At 39.3% G+C, this 20,818-nt stretch overlaps 1 protein-coding gene and 1 long non-coding RNA gene across 11 annotated transcripts in view; one reads left to right on the forward strand and one right to left on the reverse strand.

Moving 5' to 3' along the window:
* The window catches only part of LOC140278930 (calcium-activated potassium channel subunit alpha-1a-like), an 89,165-nt gene extending 77,584 nt beyond the window's left edge, over positions 1-11,581 (forward strand). For 3 of the 8 annotated variants that reach the window (XM_072374048.1, XM_072374052.1, XM_072374053.1), the window contains 9 exons: positions 47-271; positions 779-971; positions 1,874-1,987; positions 3,256-3,386; positions 4,102-4,296; positions 5,059-5,180; positions 5,261-5,482; positions 8,586-8,614; positions 9,441-11,581. In XM_072374048.1, the coding sequence (XP_072230149.1) occupies positions 47-271; positions 779-971; positions 1,874-1,987; positions 3,256-3,386; positions 4,102-4,296; positions 5,059-5,180; positions 5,261-5,482; positions 8,586-8,614; positions 9,441-9,592 (1,383 nt within the window). In that variant the 3' untranslated portion in view covers positions 9,593-11,581. Of the gene's footprint in view, positions 1-46; positions 272-778; positions 972-1,873; positions 1,988-2,199; positions 2,293-3,255; positions 3,387-4,101; positions 4,297-5,058; positions 5,181-5,260; positions 5,483-8,585; positions 8,615-9,440 lie in introns of all 8 variants that reach the window. The other 5 variants (XM_072374047.1, XM_072374050.1, XM_072374051.1 and 2 more) reach the window with 3 other exon arrangements.
* LOC140278940 (uncharacterized) lies at positions 185-19,466 on the reverse strand. Of its 3 annotated transcripts, XR_011909229.1 has the most exons (5): positions 19,021-19,454; positions 13,814-13,896; positions 11,828-11,975; positions 9,479-9,678; positions 185-269 (listed from the first exon to the last, which is right to left on the reverse strand). It is a non-coding gene; the product is annotated as an uncharacterized lncRNA (long non-coding RNA). The 3 variants fall into 3 exon arrangements; XR_011909228.1 differs by lacking the exon at positions 13,814-13,896 and having other exon boundaries at positions 19,021-19,448; XR_011909230.1 differs by lacking the exons at positions 185-269; positions 13,814-13,896 and adding an exon at positions 7,067-7,327 and having other exon boundaries at positions 19,021-19,466.
* Between the last annotated feature and the right edge of the window lie 1,352 nt (positions 19,467-20,818).

The following is a 20,818-nucleotide window of genomic DNA, read 5'->3' on the forward strand; positions in this document are numbered from 1 at the left end:
TTCCTGACATTAAAATATTTTGTTCCCCCTTCTATTTCCCTCGCAGACCCGCAGTGAGGCAGCCATGACCGTTCTGAGCGGTCATGTGGTCGTGTGCATATTTGGAGACGTGAAATCGGCATTGATTGGCCTCCGGAACTTTGTAATGCCTCTGAGAGCAAGCAACTTTCACTACCATGAGCTGAAGCACATCGTGTTTGTTGGATCCCTTGAGTATTTGAAGAGGGAGTGGGAAACTCTACATAATTTCCCAAAAGTCTCCATTCTGCCTGTAAGTAGAGCAAAATCACTCATTTCAAATGTTTGTATGTATTCATATATATCACATATTTCACATTCGATGTAACAAATATATTTGATTGACAGCATGACACGATCACTTACTAAATGTTTACACTGAATAAGTTTTGAGTCTCAAAACTCTAAGTGCTCCTCACTAGAACATTCACTCCTGGCCTGATTAACATCATTTATGGCGAAGCTTGATAAGCATTTAGCTTGGGGAAAGATTGAGGTTTTTGGTAAATATTGAGAAAGTCAAAGCTAACTCGAAGCACAAGACAAGGTAGTCTTTTAAAAATCTAGTCAAACTTGTTGTATTAGTAGTTTAATTTGAACAAAACATGTGAGTCTTGGTTAACTATTTACTGCAGTCACCACGTACAGTATTTGACACAAGAAATTTGGGGTGTCCACATAAGTCTCAAGTTTGAGAGGTCTTCATCTCTTGTATTACATAGGTGAGATAACAAATTTTCCCTTTCACTTCTTCTCAAAGGGCACACCGTTGAGTAGGGCAGATCTGAGAGCTGTCAACATCAACCTCTGCGACATGTGTGTCATCCTGTCAGCCAATCAGAACAATATTGACGATGCATCACTTCAGGACAAAGAATGCATCTTGGCATCACTCAACATCAAATCCATGCAGTTTGACGACAGCATTGGGGTCTTGCAGGCCAATTCTCAAGGTAAAGATGCCCTATCATAGTTCACTGCACTGCCTGGAAGGGACAAGGCCATGGCACAGAGAATATTCCTCGCTGGGTGCTGCCTGGCTGACCTGTTGTTGCTGTGTTTGACAGTAAACCCTACTGACTATTCCTCAGGTTACTGTAACAACTGGTTTGCTCACAAGCTTCATTGGTGGCAACATGTACATCATTGGCCCTAAAACATTGCCTTGGAATCTTGGTTTAGTTTCTTGGATGACTTTGTAAAAAAATAATGTGGTTAACTTATTAATATTGCATGTTACAGCTTTCTAAATGACAACTGGAACACCCAGTTAGCATCAGATGGTCCTGAATAATGATAACTGTGTACCATTAAGGGAAATGCTTTTAGAAACCCTTTGAACTGAAGTGAGGAGAAAAATTTCCAATTTCATTATTCTTCTAATACATGTATGGCCTCACATTTGCCTTATTCAGCAGTATGTGATGGATGTCAAAGCATGGCCTATGTATAATACATACAGCATCACTGATTTAATGTGCTTACATGTCAGTTTGAAGAGAGCAAAGACTGTCAAGTCAATTTGAATTCAATATTGCATCACTTATTTTCTTTTGTGGCTTCACACTGTACATTTGGTGTGTGTGTGTGAAAGGTTTCCACCTCTGTGTAAACACAATCTGTAAAAACAAAATGACTCGTGTGTCGTATCTATTATATATGGATTAATATTGGTTCTTTACAAGTACACAGCAATATTGAACTCCTCAAGTTGATGCTTTACCAGTGATTGTAAAATGATAAAAAAAAAAAAAAACCTAGATATTTTATTTCTTCTGCTATGTTGGATTGTATCCTCAGGTGAAGTACTGAATATTGCATTAACAGATGTGACTTGTGTAATGTGTCCATTTAGGCTTCACGCCACCAGGGATGGACAGATCTTCTCCTGAAAACAGTCCAGTCCATGGATTAGTGAGGCAAACCTCGGTCACAACCGGAGCAAATATCCCCATCATAACAGAACTAGGTATGATAGCTACTGTATATTTGTGTCTGATAACTGATATGCTCTTTTAACCACAGCATGTTTTTTTGTTAAGCAGATCTGAAAATATCATTTCTGCAAGTAGAAATTGTTGACGCTTTTTTTTTTCCAAGAGTATTAAAAGTAGAGCTTTTATGTGTGTTTGTCCCTTGTTGACATGTACCAGTAACTGTTTTTCCTCAACACTTGTCTAGCACCATTAGCAAAGCCAGGCAAAAAACTGCCTGTGATTTCATTCAGTCAGGAAAAAAGCAGTGGGACCAGCATACAAATGATAACTGAGCTGGGTAAGAAGTGCCTCTGTCCTGTACTGCAGTGTTGTAACTGCTGCCTCCATATCAGCTTTCTTTTGATTTCTCTTGCTGCACAAGAGGCTCAGTCCATTCCCATGGCATCACTTTGAGCACATTTTACCCTTGGTTCTGGTTAAAATTGCCTGTCTTGTTTTCGCCCCTTATCTCAAAGCAAAATTTCTCCCTTTTATTTTTCTAAGAATTACAGGGCCTTTGATCCCCCAGAAGTCCTTGTGGCTGTTTTCATAGCATCTTCTGTCGGATCACATTCTCTGGCCCGTGCCCTTCTTTCATCTCAGCCCTGTCGATATGACTGGCATTTATTTCTGTCCTCACAGAAGGAGCAGTTCTCCAACTACATTTTACATCATTACTTTCTTCCAGCTACTGCATGTGTTTCTGTGCTCAAAGATGTCTTTAAAGAAGGTTCTGGGGCAATGAGATGCTTTTATTTGACCTGACATGCAAGTACAAGTAATTGGAAGTTCTGTCTTGGATTTACAAGACAAACAACAGCATATTAGGTTTACTGATACTGACCTTAGGAGGTCTTTGAATTGAGGCCTGGAACTTTGACAATATGCATGGTGTCATGAGTGTGCATGAATGGCCTGGATATGGAATGTGGCAGAGGCAAGTTGGCTACATGACTGAATACAACAACTAGACGCCGTGTCATTTCAATTCATATAAAAGACAAGTTTTGTCCAAATTTTGGAAAAAAATATATGAAGGAGAACATGTCCGATTATGTATATATATTCCTAAAACAGTCCATATCTGCAGCTACTGCCTGTTGTGCACAACCACTGTGTGTCCTCTTTTTCATGTGAATCAAGTATTCGCCTGATCCATGCTTTTCAAATCAAAAACAGTTCCACGAGATCTGGTTTTAATGTGAAGAAAACAAACAAGCACATTTTGTATCATTCATGACATGTATGTTTGCCCCCACAGTAAATGACTCCAACGTTCAGTTCCTGGACCAAGATGATGACGACGACCCAGACACAGAGTTATACCTCACTCAGCCTTTTGCCTGTGGGACAGCCTTCGCAGTCAGCGTGCTGGACTCTCTAATGAGTGCAGTAAGTCAGAAACGGAAGCTAACAGACAAATCTGTCAATATAATGAGGTTATTATGAAGGCAGTGATCTGAAAAATGCAAAGACATCTTATGTTTTATAATCGCACAAAGAACAGATTACTTCCGCCACGGCTTAAAAAAATTTAATTAAATAAGCATTCCAGTTAAAACTAAAAAATGACAAGAATGTAACTTGTATAGGTATGATGGCTTCATTTGTTTGGCTTTCAGTTTGATTGAGGTTAGAACAAAGCTGCCTTCAAGTGTGCCCAGTGTAGACAAAGGTAATGCTACCTAATGGACAGCCCTCATCCATCATCCAAGTCAATAGTGCTGTCAGCAGCCAAGGGAGATGTCACTGTGCTGTACAAGCCGTGGAAGACAAAAGATTGCAGTGCAAAGAAAAGGGCAGACGTGTCCCCTTGTTAAAATCAGCAAACCAATAACTGGAATAAATTAGAAAGGTTGCAACTACAGTGCACAGAACAGTGTAATGAGGCTGACTTTTTTTTAAAATTTATTCCTCTCAGATTTAACCTAACACATCTGGAGCCACACATATATAATCTGAATCTAACTGGACAGTGGACAGTGACAGAGCATGGTTAGATGGTACTCTTCAAACTGACCGGCACTTTCAGAAGGTTCAGTTGTGACCGTTTGGTGGCATTTGCTTAAGGATTCACCCCCACCCCCCTTTCCCTTTATTCCTCCAGACATACTTCAATGACAATATCCTCACCTTGATCCGGACGCTGGTAACAGGCGGGGCAACACCGGAGCTGGAGGGGCTGCTGGCGGAGGAGAATGCATTACGGGGCGGCTACAGCACCCCGCAGACCCTGGCAAACAGGGACAGGTGTCGTGTGGCACAGCTGGCATTGTACGACGGGCCCTTTGCTGACCTCGGGGTAAGTCAGTGGCCTTGTCACCCAAGGGCTAAGGTCATCTCTGTCCTCCTGCATTAAAGAAGCGGTCTTCAGTCAAAATATTCAGACTAAAAGGGTTAGCTATGACATAGCTGAGATGAGAAAAATGAATACTATACAATTATGTTAATTCTGCACTATACGATAGGATGTCTTCTTGTTCGAACTAAACAAAATATATATTTTTGGAAAACTACAACAAGTATATCATCTTTTAATAACAGCATTCATATTTAGGAGCTATATCACAGTGTGCTTTCACATGTGAGCGGATGTCAAACTAAAAGCTACGAGTTCATTTGTTCGCAGCAACAACAAACAGCTCTGTTACTGAAAAAGCTAACAGCTGTAATGGACAAATGCACAGCTAAAACTCTTGCAGGTCAGAAACATGCCAGCTCTGGTCAGTCACAACAACTACTTTCTCTGTACTGACCTTCCCTGACATTAGCTCTTAGTATTGTCACTAATTATACTCCAAGTGTTATCAAGAGGGAAAGGTCTGTTCCAGCAAGTCAATTCTGCTAAATAAACACTCATGTATGGACAAAGACTTGCATACATTTGTATGTCATTTTGTTGATAGATTTGGACGTGATAACAGTTAATGATATCACTTTCATCATATTTTATTCTTGTTGTCCAGAACTACATTAAATTTACAATACAGTTCTTTTCTATGAATACATTTTAAAATGTTTTTATATTTTACAAATTTCTGTATTTTGTTGTGCTCTCTTGCAGGATGGTGGCTGTTATGGTGACCTGTTTTGTAAAGCCCTGAAAACATACAACATGTTGTGTTTTGGTATCTATCGGTTACGAGACGCACATCTCCAGTGTACACAAAGCCAGTGTACCAAACGGTGAGTAAGTGTCCTGGCAAAAAAATTAAAAAATCTCTACATTTAGAAGAGACCTCACATCTGGTTTGTGTCTTTTCTAGGTATGTCATCACCAATCCGCCGTATGCGTTTGAACTGGTGCCCTCAGATCTGATATTCTGCCTGATGCAGTTTGACCACAATGCTGGCCAGTCTCGAACCAGCCTCTCCCACTCTTCTCACTCTTCCCATTCTTCAAGCAAAAAGAGCTCCTCCGTCCACTCTATTCCAACTACCAACCGCACCAACCGCATCAAAAGCAGGGACTCACGAGACAAACAAAAGTATGTGCCCCTCTAAAGCTCTCTGACTGTCCATGTCTGTAAACAGTGCCTGCCAGCAGTGTTGTCCTGTGTGTCCTTTTGCAGGGTCCAGACAAACTGTAACACGTCTGGTTGCCGATGTATGTCTGTTTGTCTGAATGTGTATGTATGTGTCACTTGTAGGTCTTAGTTTGCATTTAACAAAACAATCAACTACTTTGTTTTTCCCCTTGAACAGGACTGAACCATTGTATGGGTCAGAATAAGAAACCGCCAGGGCTTTTGTTTCTCCATGCACTGACCTTTTTCCCCCCACTCTTCTGCATTTTCAACACAAGAATGACAATCTCAAATTGCATCTTATCATGATTTAAATATTAAAAAAAAAAAAAAAACACATTCAAAGCCCCTCTGCACTTAGGAATATTCTCTGAATAAACAAACTACAGTCTGAATATAGCAGCATTTGAGTCAAGTGCTGCTATATTTTTAGTTTTTTTTTATTTTTATTGTGCACACCTGGTTCACAGAGTTAAAATTAATCACTGTTTTATAACATACAATATGTGATATTGTTTAATGCACTGTGCAACTCAAAGTATGGCAATTCCAACTATGAAGGAGCAAAAATTTAGGACCTCTACCTTGACTGCAATTTTCTTGTGTTAAAAAACCTCCCTTCTCTGGAGCCTCTTCACCTCCTTGCATTCCAAGTTTCACTCAGCTAAAACTTGCATTTGTTTTACTTTTCTTTGAAGTTGAACCTTATTGTACTTGATTTGCACTTTTAAATTACATGTCTTAAAAGTTGGTATGTCTTGTCTTTGAAATGTTGCACACCCTGTCCTCTTAATGCCTTTTTATTTTCATTAAAATTGTATTGATTTGATAAAATGTTACTTGCTGCCACAAAGTATTAATAATGTCAAGATATTTTGCAAGTAGAAGCTGTTAAAATTAATAAAGTTACACCTACATTATAATTACATTGTCTTTACATGTGAATGTCACATCTAATTTTCATTCTACGTTTTTTTTCGTCTTCCCCAGGATGTTTTTGTCGATTAGCGACATTGGCCACAAAGACTGAACAATACTTTTTAAATACTGTCCAGTCATGGTTCAGTGAAGCAGACAGAATGACATCATCAACAAATGGCAGCAATTTAAATCTGCAGGCAGCACACAACACAATCGTCAAAAAGTCCAGCATAGATTACATTATAATATCTCTTGCTTGACAAGGACCAAATGTCCCACACTTTCTCCCTTTATCCATCTTGAGCATCTGTAACCACAGAGGTCACAGTCTTTGTGGCCTCTCACTGATGATTCTTGTTGACTCAACAAATCTTCGCCAACAAAACCTGAATAACCTCCTTCAGCTTGATGGAGGTCCACAACTTTTACAACACTTGTTGGTTGTTTTGTCACTGCAGCTGACATCTTTGATAGTTTAGGTCAGAACCTAATGGAAGAGGTGGCTTTTGACATGTTTAACTGCACACTGGGTGCAGGAATAATTTTTAAAAGAAAATTATGTAAGATGTTCCTTGTTCACCATCACTTTATGTGATCAGTTTACAACTCTGCACCTAAGCTGAAATAAGTATGTAAGACATAAAGCACCGGATTGGATTAAATCATTTTAACCAGTCTCCAATATTTGGTTTGATGTGTTCTGTAAACTTACAAGCAAATATTTAAAAGTTTTGTTAGATTCAGAATATTAGCAAATAGATAGTAATGGCATCCCCGCTGCAGGGCAAAGTCACACTGGTCTATGTTGTGGCAGCCAATCTAGCTGAACTTGTTGGGCCATGTGAGTTGTTCTTCTGCAGTCCAGACTGTTCAGCAGGAGACAACCTTCCAAAAACAAACAAAAAAATATTTTTTTCTGTGGCTAAAACAGCATACAGCAAACAGCCGGATATATGACCAGAGCAGCCTCGCTTTCACAGGACACAGAGTTTGGTCCTGGTTCTGTTATGTCCAAGATGTTCATGTTCTAACGGGAAAGCCAGTGATTCTTCTGTCTAATAACACAGCACTACCCAAGTTTAGATCAAGCAGAGGATTTCTTCCAGCGGCCTTGACCAAGCATTCCATATTATATAAAACCCAAAGCAGAAAGACTATTAATTCTGAAAACTTGCTCATTTTCAGGGCAAACTCCAACACCTGAAAGCTCAGCTGGAAGTTTATAAGTATCAGCAGATGTACTTTGAACCTATTAAATTATCAACACAGTCAATTTCACATGTATCTGAAGAGCTTTTAACCCTAATAAAGAATGTACATTGTATTCCAAGCCAATCAAATTGTATGAAGGTGTACAGCACAACACTAGAACAGTTTGAGCAGCAGAACTTCCACATCTATTATTAAGTAGAGTTTTCAAGAAAGACTTTACATGAAAGTAGTAAACTGACAGTTCTCTAAACTGCATATGTTTATGGTTTTAATGAAGGTTTTTTTCCCAGAAATGATGGCTGCTGTTAGTTGATCAGCATTATGTTCTGTCAACTGGGTATATCTTCATACAATTACCTAAACATTTCATTATTCGAGTCATTCAAAGGATGTTGCAGAATTGGCAGAGGTACAGTATGCAAGTACCTTCTAATACTTCCGTTCATTAAAAAAAGCTCACAAACCACATTTGCTGAATGAACACATCAAGCTTTCCATGGTTAGTAAGCAGTGCTTTTTCAAATAAAAAATAAAAACATTTATATTCACATTTTAAAAATCAGTGATTTGTGTTGGTTTAAATACTTTATACAACTTGTTTGGTTTTATTGCTGCATGCTGCTCTTTGGATTTTAAATTCCATCAACTTTCCAACTGCTGTAGCAACAGGCATGGACACACTATGGCTGCTTGATACATGCTGTAGCGGCTAGATGCATAATAATGGCTCTTAAAGACCTGACATGATCCCTTTTGTCTTGAGTTTATCAAAGCCTGCTGTTAAACCACTCTACATTTCTATATAATGACCTCATGTGCAGTTTTTCTCTTTTTCTTTCTTGCTTCTCATCATCATGCTGTGCAGTTTTGTTATTAATGGTCACATTGCCCATTTAGCTTACATATAGTGTACTACTTTCTTTTCCCAAAGTGCAACAAGGATGAATAGAGTGAGCCAAGGTACGGAAGTGAATGATTTTGCATGATGTTAAATAATGCACTGAACACGGTCATGTCCTCGCTGACATTTTGCTCTTTGAATGATAGCCAAATAGTTTTGACTGCATCAGGACCGCATGGTTATAACCTGTGCACCACATCTCAATGTAGGTTTGACTCTGGAATGTTTGTTTGCAACTGAAAGGTTTGACGCTACCTAACTTTATTCTGTATCATGCTATGTTTGAATTTTTTATTATTTGCAACATATATCTGCAGACATATGTGTGAATGCACTGTAGCGCCCGGTCATGTTGATGAAAATGCATGAATGTGGGCATTGCCAAGTGTATGGTTCATCGGTATTTTTTATTTATTTTTTTTTTTTCTAAAGAAAACCTTGCATCAAGCCAAAACCCTAAAGCTCATCATAAAGGGGAAAAAACTATATATATATAAATTAAATATGTGGTTGAAAGTACTTTTTTTTTATTTTTATTATGGCACGGTGAAGTCTGAAAACCGATTTTGTTAATTGGTGAGCTGCATGTCTGCTGACCCAACAAAACAGCATGTTTCAACAGCAGTATGATATAAAAAAAAAAAAACAGTTGACATTACAGCTGCTAAAACTCATGACATGTTGTCATATTTACTGTACCTGCTGTTAAAATACCACCTTGGACCATAAATATGTCTTGGCAGAATCAAAAATTGAAGCAGTATTCTTTAAAGTGATTTACGAGTCATAGATCACAAACACTAAAACTTCAATTGACCTCCATGTAGCATTAACAGTCTGATGTCTCCCCTTCTTTTTCTCTATATGATTTTGGCTATTTCTCAGAAAAGACATGGTTTACAGATGAGCCAGAGAATACCCACCTGAGGACCATACAGATCAAGCCTGTGAATACTCTCGCCATCCACCAAGTCAGTCAGAAAAAATCCACAAGCAGCTCAATTCCACCCATCAGAGAGGCAGAGGACGAGTGCTGAGCTCGGGACCCACGCTGACACCTGGTCGCCTGGATTCCCAGAGGACTTATTGTGTAGGTGTCAGTCTGGGACTTGGGACATCTCATCTGAAAACATAAATCATCAGCTGACATTGGACGAAACAAACTGCTTTCCTCCTTCACCTCTGCAGCAATTTGTATGGGCTGATTTAGAACCACGATGACAATTGTAGTCAAATGTTACCACCACTCAGCCATTAGTTTGCACAGCTTCTCTTTAGGATTGACCAGACTCCATGACTATTTGTTTCATTTTGGGGAATGAGGGTCACTTAAGAAGAGCAATGTAAAATTGACTACCACTACTACTAAAAGAGGTGATTGTTATCATTACTCGATGAAGAATTTAGTAAAAGTTGCCTTTTTAGCTGTCCATGAACAACTACAACCACTACTCTATACAGTATGTTAACGTGTATTTTACATCCAGCTGCAACCCCCACCACAATGGCATCGTTGATGACTGACTGTCAGTGATTTCTTTGCCATTTGGAGCTAATTCACAACATTTGTGACAGTTATGATAGCCAGTGTCCAATTGTAATGGCATTTGGCTCCAGCCTTATCTCTATCCAATTATATATGTCTTATCTTTGCCTTTTCAAGTTTATAAACGTGTTCATGTTGCTTTTTTTTTTTGTTTGTTTGCAATGTCCAAAACCCCAGGAATCTTTCTTTAAAGGTAAAACTGTTTGAAGTGGGGTTTTTTTTCTTTAAGATCAATAGCCAAATATGATAGAGCTGTTTTGTTGGTGAGCTCACACACTTCCTCTTATAACATGAAAGCTTTTAATTTTCACAAAAAAACAAAACAAAACAAAAAAAAAAAAAACTAGCCAGCTGCTAAGACACAGCATGGCGCCATGTTTTAAGCCTGTAGATGAGTTGAACCTGAAAGCCACATATCGCATGAAGTGGGCGTCTTTATGTCCTCCTTTGGCTGTGAGCACTGCCTGACACAGGATTGTCTTGGAGGCCATGAGGCAACTTGAATATACTCCATGACCAATCTTAATGCCATAATCACTGCTTTTTGTGGAAAGCTTTTTGAAAACAGCTCTATCATAGAACTGATTTAGGCTATTTATGTGCTCAAACCGCACTGTGTTGGTAAACCACTTTGGTGAATGATTAATGTTTATAATAATATATATATATCTATATATCTCTATATAGAGATATATAGATATACATTAACACAAACAAATAATTTGCTTCTGATGAAGCAGCAATCATTTGTTTTTCGGACACACAGCATGGCTGGTAAGAATCACGTCTTATTTAAATAACGGAACATAGCTATATTGGCACTTTTGTCACTTTACGTCAGGATCAATGAGGGCAAAGGAAAGAAAAAAAAATAGCGGTAAGTGAAATTCTCAATCCACATATGATGCATTACAGCCCAGTCTAGTACTCATGTTGAATGTTATTGGAAAAAAAGGCTGCAACATTTTTACTGGCACAGAGAACATCCAAGCTGTCCATCCCTCAGTGCCAGTAATGTGCCAGGCAGTGCTGAAGCCAACGGAGGACTCTAGGAAGACCCCACTGCTGCGAAAAGAGGCTTTTAGTTTAGCTTTCTCAATGTTACGCTGTAATTTCCTGGTGATAACCACAACTGTGGTAAAGATAAATCATTTCTAAAGTCTTAAAGTTGTTTCTGAATGATCCTTCACCGTAAAAAGCAATGCATTTTCATGTAAATCTGTAAAGCTTAATGTAAAGTATTTCTTTGTAGAGTAATCTTGTTTAAAAGTACCTGTGGGGTTGAGAGACAGTCACAGCTGCAGAATAGTTTATATTATTTTGTGCATTTCTTTTTTTAGCACATTGATGGTCGTAAGCTGATATCCATGTCATAATACACAGTAATAAATACAGTTTGTCTTGTACAAATAGATTTGTACATAAATTGTACATGATTTCATTTTGTATTTTCACAAATTAAAAGCCGATGTATTGTGTTCTACAGTATGTCATGTCAAATCTTCCCAGACTGATCTCCTAATGTGGATGATTGCCTGATGTTTGGATATAATAAGTATCACAGAAAACACCATCATACAGTACCTTTCATCCATCTTTAGCAATTTTGCCTCTCAAAAGAGGGACTATATACACACAACAGCAGGCTGTCAGACTGATCGGATGACACAAGACATTTCTTGGTACCCTCTGGATAATGACTGATAAAAACACTCCACATTCTCACCTTGGGTATAGAAAGAGCCCATCATGTTGCTTGTTAACGATTTTACACACCGCAGCACAGTGGGAGACTGTCAGCATGCCAATAATATTTACAGTCTAACACCTCACAGAGAGGCCGCTGATCCTCCTGCCAGCGGCTGTGTCACCTCCTGTTAGTAAACAAACACATGCAACCATCATTTTAAAAACACTGCATAAATCAGCTAAAGCTCCATTAATAGATTTTAGTGTCAGTTTTGTAGTAATTCACTGCGCTTTCTGGGAGTGCTTTCTTGGGTGACTAAATAAACATAAGATAATGTGAAAGGGAAAAAAAATCTAATAATTATAATAAGATGAAAACACGAATTGATGATTTACCCAAACTTCCAATTGTCAAATGGAGTTTTTCAGTTATAAAGAAAGTGAGTAGAGGTTAGTTAAGATGCTAGCAAGAGCTAGAAGTCACGTCTAAATCTTTGCACAAGTGGAAACAATACCCATCAGCAGAGACATATCAACCAAACTGTGACATAGTTGTATATATTAAAGGGTTAAATCAGCCAAGCATCTCACCAGTCATGACTGTGCACATTTAACTGAACAAAAAAGAGAAGAACGTTTGGGATCACTGGCCTTTTTGTGATAGGGCAGCAGTTAAAATCATGCCCTGTATATAAAAGACAAATGTTTCCTCCATGTTTGAAAGGTGAGGCTACAGTGAGCAGGTGCCTTAAACCCCCTTTGGCGCTGATAGCTAGCTGGGGGAGACTGCTTTGGGCCGATTATAAGCAAGTTTATGAGAACATTCCCAGTGCTAGGTTTCGCTTTATTTACAACAGCTTGAAAACATTTTCCAACTGGATTTAAGGTGCCAATTGCCAGTATCAAGTCTTCTTCAATACAACTTTTTGAAATTCATGGTACAGCCGAATATGAAATGTAGAATAACAAATGAAATGTATCAAAGGATGGCTAGTCATTACTAGTCATTACCTTAAGGTGTGCAAATTGTCTGCCAGTTCACCAAGAGTCATCATTCTCTAATCACATGTGGTTTCAGAAAAAACCTGATGAAGAAGAACTTTAGGGCTTAAAACAGTAGTACACAAACTAACAGAAAAGTCCAACTTAAAATAAATCTAACAGTCATATGGCGCTGTGTGCAAAGTCCGTGTAAAAGCTCAGAAATTGTTGTGTTTTAGTGAGGTTTCACAAAAGCTGAAGGCCATAGAAGTTCATTTTTATCAATTAAATACAGTAAAAATACTTTGTCATTTTACAGTAAATCAATTAAAATTGTGGACACAGGTGTAATACAAATGTAAGACTATTTATGTATTTCCTGCAGGTTACCTTTAGAAATCTTCTCCTTTGTGTTAACAAGACATAAGCCTCAGCTGGAAAATATATCAACTGTAAGCAGGAACACTACATTCATAAAATTATAAATCAACAATCCAAAACTGCTGTAGCAGATAAGTATCTCAGATAACACCAGTTTTGGAGAGGGGATAAAAGATACTTGTTGATATGTAGATTCTGTTTTTTTTATTTTTCATCCTTTTTTCATCACATCTGACAGGAACGCCACAATCCATGGTCACTTCGAGGGACAACTCTTGCCTAGCTCTACGGGTGATAATAGTTTCCATGACAATGCAGCACTCCAAGTGCATCAATGCCAGCCTGGATAAACAGTGATCCTTTACCAAAACAAGGGGGTCATTACGGCAGCTTGTCAAATCAATGTTGAGTGTGTCCTGGCTGATTAAGGCGTCCCCTCTCAGTCCTGACACAGTGTCAATACTGGCTGGCCTGTGGCGGCACACTCCCATGATTGGACTGAAATGCCTATCAGTCAGGCAGCTGAGCTGGACTAATGATTCCCTGTGCTGCCTATTAGAGGGACATGACAATTTAATCCTGTGGGCCAGGCAAGGAAAAAGTGACCTTGGTGCTTTATATTGAGACTGAGGCAAATTGACAAGAGCAGATAAATCCTTACCTTGGGCTATTAACAGAGTTAAAGAACAACAAAGGCAGAAGGTTCTTTCTTTGTTGTTCTGTTTGCCCCTGCCTTCCTTAACCCTTTCACAGAAAAATGATAAAAAATTGAACATAGTGTGGCCAAAGCACCCCAAAAAACACCTAACCGTAAGGCATCACTGAATTCTTTGTACGAAAACATTTCCTCTCTGCACTGCTACAATCGATGCAAAGCTTGGAACAACAGAGTCAAATAAAAGCCATTGGTTGAGTTCTTCTGTGCTTTGCTGTAAAGCTGGAATATTGAAAGTGGATATTGCTTGGAGCTCAGTGTTTTTCAGACGTTCAAAGCCATTCCAGCATTGCCCCAGGGTAAGGTATATTGCCTTGGACATCTATCTTACGGCTATGAGAACATTGTCTACATGGTTGGAAAAAAACCATGTGTTTACACAGATGTTTTAAGCTTTTAGCACACATCTTCCCATACTGAGCCACACCACCATCTTTTATGCCAAGGGCCATATACATTTTGCATTAGTTTACCCTTTGATACAGAATGAAAGAGGGCAGGGGAGTTTGGGTGTGCACACAGTCTAAAACAAAGTAAAGATTCTCAGCGCTGATCTGGATTTAAACTGAGAAAAGTTCAGTATTTGCTACACTGCTACTTCATTTATTCCCCTTTTTATGTAGTTGGTTTGATGTGACCTATTTGCAGAGAAAGGCAATATGGCGCTCAACATTCTTCTTGGAGAAACAGAAATAAAATGGCAAAAGATGAGAATTTCATCCCTGCTGTAAAGATAGATCACTGGCACTGGGAGGCAATTTGCCTGCAAGGCGCAGTTGCCACACTGACCCTTCATGTTCATTGTAAAGGTCAACATTTGCTTTCTTTTGTTTCTCTCCATGCATGCATAAATCAAAGCTCTTGGCTATTTTTTTGCTTCAAGTTGGAAATATCATTCATCAGAAGCAAATTGTGACCTATGCAATGCAAGATTAAAACAACTTTAATGTAACATAAAGTCAAATACCATCTGTAAATGTTGTTCAGTGCAAATAACACATTGAACATTTCTTTCTGTTTTTCATCAGCAATGAGGGTTTTTTTTTCTGTGCCAAATTACAGTCTGCATAATTACACCACCTTCTCTTTTGCTTCTCTACAATGAAATTAGCAATAACAAACAGCAAACAGATGGCCACATCCCATTACATCACTTCTCAGCCAAAGTTGTAAACACGATTTATAATTTTCAAGATATTATTTACTGTGATTCATGTTTCTGTCAGATTCTCACAGGAGGTTAATAGAAATGCCAACATGCTTGCTGATTTACTTAGTAAAATTTCATCCCAAGGTTCAGGTTCAGGAAGATTGGAGTCAGAGAGTTACAGGATTCATGTATTATGCAGAAGAAGCTGACACGACCTTCAGCCATCACAGTCTTCTCTATATATCACAGTGAGCTTGACCCTTCCAAGGCCAGCAGAAGCATTTGATATATTTAACCACTACTATCATTAAATTACTCACATTCTTTATGAGCTGAACCCATCTTATACCGCTAGTGCCATGAAGGTAGTATCATTTTGATTAAAAGTGGTTTTACACTCTGTATTTGCCTTTTACTGCAGGTGACGCTTCAGCAATGAGGAAGACATTCAGAAGTCAAAAGCAAACTAATCAACAAATAAATCTCCTGCATGGCCTCCCTCATCTTTATGCCTCACATTATGACTTCACCATATGCCGGCCATATGTTGAAATACAGGAAAAACTCTGCTCCTGCTGTTTGATACAGAACACATCATAAAATGATAAGAAATAAAGAGCTGTTTTAGAGCATGAGGTCCATTTTAACATAATTGGCTTAAGAATTATTTATGGCATTAATTGCCACATTATCGACTGGCTGTCAGCTCCTTGGGCTTGCAGTCTATTCTTCTTCGCAAAGAGCGCCAGCTCAGCCTAAAGTAGACTGACAAGCTAATTATACCATCTTCCCTCTCAGTGATAAATGCCACTAATGTGAATCTGGCCTAGAAATAAGACTCTATAGTCACCTTAAACTGTCTCCCACTCCAGCCAGAATCTTTAGATAGGGATGCTTCACTCTGCCTCATTTCCCCTTTAATCAGGTTATCTTAAAAAATTCAAGCCACAAATGGTAAAACTGCTCTTTTGGGTCATTTCTATAGTAATTATTCTGTTCTAGAATTCAGACACACTTGAATCTTCACCTTAACTATATATTTGAGCATAACTGCATGTTAGACAATTGACATTTGGGCATCAGAAAATGTGACCTTCCCAGCAGCAACCCAGCTGTCTGGGATACTACTCTAAAATGATCAGCACTTTTTATCAGAAAATCCAAATTCATCTTTATAAATCCCTTTTAAGACTACACTGTTTTAAAGAAAAGTGTCCCATATTTAAACAATGTCATGTCCCTCTCTATTTCACTCCATCTTTCATTGCCATTTGAAATTATTTTGATTTCCTTGTGGCCAGAAGACATCATACGACATAGAATTCTCTGCATGATTCTGCCCATATTCTTCAAACGACCGTTGCACACTGGATGATATATTCTATTCTTGCATGGTTTGCAGTATCTTCACCCACTTACGTGCTTAGAGAGGAATGAGGGCAAACACAAAAACATTTTCCTATCCTTCAACCCAGAATGTTTTATATGAATTCCCTTTTTAATGACGCTGTTAACGTATTCAGACTTCACACTGGATGTATCCTGACAACAATGAGAGCTGACACATACCAAACTTGGTATGTCCCAGAGCCATCTTCAGTGGCTGGGATGCTGTCAGCTCCACCTACATCAGTGGCGGTGTCTCAATGGTAGTGCGACACATGTCAGAAACTTTTACATGTCTGCTCTTTTCTGCAAAGAGCTTCCATGTTGCAGAGAAGGCATTTTATGTGTATTTATGTGGTCAAAGAATAAGCTGTTTTTGTTGGGATATTGACGTCAAGGGTGAAGCTTGAACCTGATAGATAATTTTGAGGCTCAGCTTAAACTCAAAATATTCTTGACAACCTTTTCATCTTTTATATACACACACGCATACCAAGTTTATATATATATTATGATTAATTTCTAGTAATTAATGACTTAATTGCCCTGAAGCTCGATCAGATCTAACAGCCATCAGTAAAATAGAAATTCAGGCTCCTGCTCAGATATTTAAAAAGGAAAAGCCATCTCTGGTGATTGCACATGCCTCGTGAAGCTAGACACACATCTGAACTTTAACCTCCTTTGATCAGCAGTTTTGGCAAGGCAATCCATCATGGTGCTCTTACTGTCAGAAGAGGTGCCTGGCTGCAGCTGTGTGTCACTGGCTAAGAGGGGCTGCTTAAAGGCAATCATGTCAACCTCCACGCGACTGCTCAGACTCTGAGATTGAAGGAGGACTTGACAGGGCCAGAAGAGTCAACTGAAGACACTGGAGGGCTGTGTCTGACTGCTCTGTAGCCATGAAATGATGGCTGATTTTATCCTCTGTGAACAACTGACTGAATCAACTCAGAAATGGATGAAATTCAAGAAATGAATACCCACCCACTCTGCTAAATTGCATTTGTCTTGTTTTGAGGTATGATGAGTACAGTGTGAGGTAAAAGCTAAATTCATTGTTCTAGACAATAAACATCCACACTGCCAGTTATCCAAGATTCGGTTAACATTACAACAAAGCAGGATTTGAACATCTCTCAATTTCTGAGCTTCAGCCCATGTCTGCCTCAAGACAGATAGCCTGAGTACTCTTTAAAGGTATCACTGGTGTATCCGGCTGAGCCATGACTTCAACTTAAACTTTGCAATTAGGAGATATACTTAATGCTTTAATAGTTTTTTTGGCTTCTGCCCAGCAAGGTTACAGAGTGAGCTGTTGTTGAACAAACACACAGACAACAACCAACCCAGATGGGAATAAAAGATATTCTAGTTATTTCCTAGGGCATGAGAGTTACGTGGGTGTTTTAAGCCGATTAAAAAAATACAAAAGACTTCCTGATTATAGAGAGACCTAATGACCAGAAAGCCAGGGCATCATCTGAAATCTTTGCATGCAAAATACCACTTGCCACTTGCACCCTGCTTTAAATAAGGCAAACCAGTGAGTGATATTCCAGCTCCACCATTAATGATTTTCTGACAGGGAAATAGATAGCAAATTCCTCAACATTTTTATAGAGACACTGAGTGCATTAACGGCAAAAAGGGCCTGACTTTCAGACAAAGAAGCTGAGTGACGGCTTGCTGACTGCAGCTCCGAGTCTGAAATAACATGATGTGAAAGGACATTGTCAGGAGCCGAGGAGGCGAGCCAAGATTGTACATGGTGACAGAAAACAGAGATGAGGACAGAGATACTGGTGCCGTATTAGTGGCCAGCATATTCAAACACCATCCTTGAGTCTAAGCAAACTTGACATCACCTCCAATGGCTTCAAAGTGTTCACTCCCCTCCACCACCCTCTTCTGTCTGCAGCCAGTTTTCCCCTCTGATGCGACTCTGCGCTGTGCTCTCTCTTATGTAGAGAGTAACCAGCAGGCCTGTTCTGACAGGACAGGAGGATAGGGGCGCTGCGGCCTGCGGATACCCTCAGTCAATCTACATTTGGTCACCACGGTGGGAAGTGTGCTCATTTTTTTCCAATATTTGAGCTACTTGAGGTGATCTGAACACTGAAGTGTGAGGAGCTGTCACCTTGCATAAAAGTCCACACCAGCAGCACTTGATGTGCTTTAAGGAGGGGGGGCTGGAGGGCAATGGAGATCTCTCTGTCCTGATAGGCTGTGATGACTCAGGGGACTCTATAAGAGAGAGTAGGGAATTTATTCCATCCTGTCTGCCTGGGGACAAGAGTTCTGCAGGAGGGAGGCAGCTCATCACCAGGCCCCCTGTGTTCTTGGGACAGTATTATAATGTTACCAGACCAAACATGGGGGAGTTATTTTAATGCTGTGTCAACATGTCAACAAGAGGCCAGCTGAGAGATACGGCAACAATTAATATTAAAAGACCGCTAAAATTTACATGACAAAAACTACACAATAGTAAAAATGTGAATGGTGGTCTTTGTTTAATTTGACATTTTTACTGCAAGGCGTGCTGTAAGCCTGCCCAGTGGCAGTGGTGGGCACCGGTGTTTGCACTCCACAGGCCATTAACAGTTCAACCCACCTTCTCCAGCAGGGCAGCAGCTGGAGACAAAGTAGCATGCAGCAGTGGTGTGGGATGTGACCGGCACCAAAAAAGAAAAAAAGAAAAACATTGCCAGAGGCAGGAAGGCTGGAATATGCTCCGAGTAAAGTTGGCAGCTGTGCGGCTGCGTGTGATAAAGTGCAGCTCAGCGTAAACACACTCTGGGGCTCCCTGCACAGCTGGTGACCGTAGGTTACACTTCTGAAAGATGAAGAGGAGTAAAGGGATGGTGGAAGGAAGAGACGGATGAGGGGATTGCAGATTTGCGAATCATGTCTGAGATGAAGAGGAGGAACTGGGTAAAATTCACGAGAACAGGAAAAATGAGTGGGAGGATGACAACATCTTGTTGTGTCAATGTAAGGAAAAAAGGAAAGTGACATTCATAGGCATCAGTAGACCATTAAAGAGGCATCAGCATGAAAGCATAGAAATTATTTAAGCACCAAAGAAACAGATAAAAAATGTATGGGACTCCTCAACAATCAACAAGGATTCAAATAAACTGTAAAAAACTATTAACTTTATACCGTGTTATAAACAATTTGTAAAACTTTAATTCAAGATTACATAAAAACAGAATTTGACGTGAGTTGTTTTATCAAAGAAATTGCACTTACAGGGAGTAAGATCAAGTTTACTAATTCAAGAATATGTAGGGGCACGATAAAATCCAAGATGATAGACATTTAGATGTTGTTAGGGCACATAAAACTGTGCAGCATTCAAAAAGGGCACATATTTCATCTGACGTTACATATCATCCCCCAAACAGCCAATATGGAGTTTCAGTTTAGATGACAAATCATTAATTTCCACTGTTGTGTTTTGCTGATATCCCTCTGATCCCAAAGGAAACATGGAGCCACAGCTGATAAAGTTATGCAGACATTTATTTTTCACTTGTAGCGATTTAGTGTGACTGTGCTTGTCACCATGATTTAGAGGAGGCTGCAGTCTGCATTCTGTTTATTGCGACCAAACAAGTTTAGCGCCTGCATGCTTTCAACTTCAGAGTTATTGATTAAACTTTTAAATGGTTCCTATAATACCCAGAGACTTCTGTGAGATTAATTTGTGTCACTGTTCTTCTGCAATTCATTAACCATTTAGACAGCTCAACCACAAGGACTCCGTCTTGAGAGAAAAGGCCATTTCTCACTCTGAGAGAGTACTAGACAAACTAAATGATGGTAAACAGGGGTGCAACTACCTACTTTCTGAGGGGTATGCAGACACATGACTGGCACCCCCCATTCATAACAATTCAATAATAAGGTTACAGTAATCAGATTGCAGTAATCTGATCACTGTACTCAGATGACTGTAATCAGAGTACTCGGATTACTGTAATCAGATTACTCAGGTGACTGTATTTAGGTGACTGTAATAAGGTTACAATAATCAGATTACGGTAATGAGGTTACAATGACTTTCGATTATGTAGTCGTGTAACTCCAAATTATTTTTCTGCGATCGCTCTGGCGCCCCTTCCAGTGCAGTGCCCCCATGCACCGCATATAGTGCAAACCCACTTTTTGCGCCACTGATGGTAAATGAGAACTAAATGAGACACATAATACACATACATATTTTCATAGACAGGTTTCAAGTTGAAAGAATTGAGTATACGTGGGGTAAGACTATGTCTGAAGTTTGCAACAAGAAATGTGTGATAACTTCTATTGGAAATAAAGTTCTCCAGCCTAAGGAGAATCTGATTGTCACCCACTAAATTTATTAATTTTCCCCCCTTTCTTTTTGTCTGTAACATAAC

The sequence above is a fragment of the Leuresthes tenuis genome, unplaced genomic scaffold (genome assembly GCF_036924035.1).
Source record: "Leuresthes tenuis unplaced genomic scaffold, fLeuTen1.0.hap1 SCAF_20, whole genome shotgun sequence".
Classification (NCBI taxonomy): Eukaryota; Metazoa; Chordata; class Actinopteri; order Atheriniformes; family Atherinopsidae; genus Leuresthes; species Leuresthes tenuis.